General features: G+C 46.7%; 1 protein-coding gene across 1 annotated transcript in view; it reads right to left on the bottom strand.

Moving 5' to 3' along the window:
- Positions 1 to 527: 527 nt before the first annotated feature.
- Positions 528 to 2,873, bottom strand: part of LOC104547244 (histone-lysine N-methyltransferase NSD3) — a gene marked incomplete at its 5' end in the record, with an annotated part of 16,259 nt that continues 13,913 nt past the window's right edge. Inside the window, 4 exons of the mRNA XM_010192855.1 lie at positions 528 to 769; positions 1,892 to 2,096; positions 2,452 to 2,558; positions 2,694 to 2,835. Of these exons, the coding sequence (XP_010191157.1) occupies positions 528 to 769; positions 1,892 to 2,096; positions 2,452 to 2,558; positions 2,694 to 2,835 (696 nt within the window). The remainder of the gene's footprint in view (positions 770 to 1,891; positions 2,097 to 2,451; positions 2,559 to 2,693; positions 2,836 to 2,873) is intronic.

Here is a 2,873-nt window from a genome sequence, read left to right as displayed (position 1 = left end):
TGGGATGGAGGCGTTTCAGGGTCACCTGGTCTGAAGCCCACATCTGTCTGTATGGCACCTCAATGTCACAGAGAGCTGAGGCTCTGTTCTTTTCACAAACTCGGCACAGAAGTTACGTTGGCTTTGCTATTTTGCTTTTAAAAACGCGTTGACTGATCAAAACCAGATCTTCAACACCCTTTAAAAATTAAATAAATAAATACGCTGCTACGCTTCGCTTTCTACACTCGAAGAACATGATTTTCAACAGAATATTCTTGTCACTGTCGCAAGGTCGACGTTTTCCTTTGAAGGCCAAAGACGTTCCTGGTGTCCAACGGCAAGAGCTGCTGTAGCACATTCAAGGGTAAAAGAAAGACCAAAGGGTAAAAACCAAACACCACTGCCTGCTCCTGCTCGCTAAGATTAAATGGTCCCGTTCACGCACGATGGCTCCGGTGACGAAGACCGAATGCGTACAGCAGTCTCTCCAAGTCCATCGCCCGTTTGCCCCTCTTCTCCCCTCCCGTGTTCGTGTTTAACCAAATTCACTCCTTCGCCTCTTCCACGGGGTTCTGTGCTTCCAACTTGCACTTGATCTTGCTCCAGTACTCAGGCGCCACGGGAGCTTTGGGGTCGTGCGCGGAGCAGCAGAGGTGCCCGTCCAGCGCCGACGCCACCAGGGCTCCCTTCTCGTGGTCTCTGCAGAACGAATGAGGGCAAAACTCGCAGAAGGAAACCGCAGGATTGCTACAGACGTCGCACTGATGCCACGGACATTCCCACTTTCCTGAGGACGGGAGGGGAGGGAGGAGAGAGAGACAGGAAGCTGGAATTAGTTCATTCTGGGGACAGCACAGGGCTCTAACCCCTACTCCATGCTGTAATGCGATGAACGCAAAGAAAGCTCAGAAAATTGGCTCTTACTGGAAGTGCCACTTCTGCTTCTCCTTTACAAGAATAAGACTGGAAACGGTTCTTGGCCATTCTGCGTTTTTTTAGGCCTTACTTGGCACAAAGCATTGCTGCATGCATAGGCAGAGCTTAAAATAGCCAGGACAACGTCCTCTGGCACCCAGACCCCAAATGCTCATGCCAGATGGAGCGTTTGCTTTGCACGTTTCCTGACCTGTGAGCATCTCTTATTGATTGGGACACAGGACTCCCCTGATGGGTATCTCCAAATTAAGGTTTAGCTCAACCGCAGTGTACTTGACTGCAGAAGACTGACCTCTAATGCAGCTGTAACCAGAGTGCTGGGCCAGGCCAAAAGAGCCCTTGAACTTCAGAGAAAACCAAAAACTATGGGGAAAAATCCCCTAAACTCGAGTGCTCTTGGTGCCAGGACACTGACATTTCTTTCTCTGGCAAATGAGCTATTTTGAGGACAGCTCCCATGTTTTTAACAGGCTGAAAAGGCACGTGACAGCTTCAGCTTCACTCGTGGCAGCCTTCTGGTTAATTTAATCATAGACTAATCTGGACTGCCAATTATTTTCACTGAAGTCTTTGGATTCAGGAAGATTAAAGAGATAAGGACTTGGACAAAACCCTGCAATCGGATTAAGATGCACTGCCGAATAATTTGAGGCTGCAAAATGCTGTGCCTTAAGAAGGAAAAAGGCGAACAGAAGATACATGCCATCAGGAAACACTATTTACCAATTAACTGTGCCCTATACATCGTGCTGGCTACGTCAGTGGTTTGAGCTATCGTGATTTGTACCTGGGGACCTTGGGACATGGAGATGAAGCTCCTGTTTCAAAGGAATGCTGCCACCTAATGTATTGCTAAGAATGGATATTGCAAGAGCACACACTCCGCATTTAATGTATGCAAACACTGCATTTCAGCTCAGACAGTCTTGCAGGGAAGGAAAAGCTGACCTGGATGCCACACGCTTGCTCTTACCGAAAGGTGGTTGAGTCAGGTTAAGGCATAGGAGGTGGTACGCTTTGGGACAGTCCTTTTTGTCACACATGACCAGTTCTCCCCCATCTCCGCACTGGAAACAGTTGTCTTCGTGCATCTGCTTCTGCTCTGTTTTTATTTTCCGTTTCTTCTGCTTTAGTTTTGCATTCTTCACCTTCTCTTCATTCGCCGTTGCAAACGCTGTCTGGCGATTACAAAGACCACAGCATACAGTCACTTACAGACCCCTTGCATTACCATCAATTTAATCAACTTTGGGTTATTATTTGCATGAACTCTGCTTAAATTAAATCCACTCAAAAAAGCTTTTAAGCTATAAAAGCCAGAAGTGCCCATCCATATAGACCTGAGTTAACACAATCTGGTGAATTAACTCCACCCTAGGCACAACAGCATTATAGCTCCCAGCTGCAAAACTTAAGGGTTTCAAGTATTACACAGAGTAAAGGAAAGGCCGAATAAACCAAACCCCTCTCTCTGTCCCCCTCTCACAAGATCTCTGGATCTGGGAAGAGAAGCTCCAATTTCCATCCACATACCTTTGGACGCACTCCGAGGAAACCGCTGCAGTTTTCTGCTCCGCAATGGCATTCGGTCCTACCATTGCCCAGGCAATCCAGATTGTAATTAAATGTTAACTCCATTCCTACAATTTAAAGAAAAACAATTACTCGGACACTGAGGAAAGACAGGCTGGTGACAGTGACATTTCATTAGCGTTTATCTCTCCACAGTCATCTCAAGACTAAAAGTATGGATGTAAAACAGTGCAGCTTTTTACCTGCAGGAATATCACAAAGAGCAAAGAGTCCGACCCTGATGTCACCGTTCACTGTCCACTTCTGTGTTTCACAGTTGGGATTGCAACTGTGGTTCATAAAGCGAGAATAATTCCCCTTTGGGCCAGCATCTATTATCCGGTCCTTCAAACAGAGAGACAGAGACATGTTTAGTACTTACA

Source organism: Mesitornis unicolor, unplaced genomic scaffold, assembly GCF_000695765.1.
Source record: "Mesitornis unicolor isolate BGI_N332 unplaced genomic scaffold, ASM69576v1 scaffold13959, whole genome shotgun sequence".
Lineage (NCBI taxonomy): Eukaryota > Metazoa > Chordata > Aves > Mesitornithiformes > Mesitornithidae > Mesitornis > Mesitornis unicolor.
Note: the sequence above shows the minus strand (reverse complement) of the source record. Positions and strands in the feature narration are given on the sequence as shown.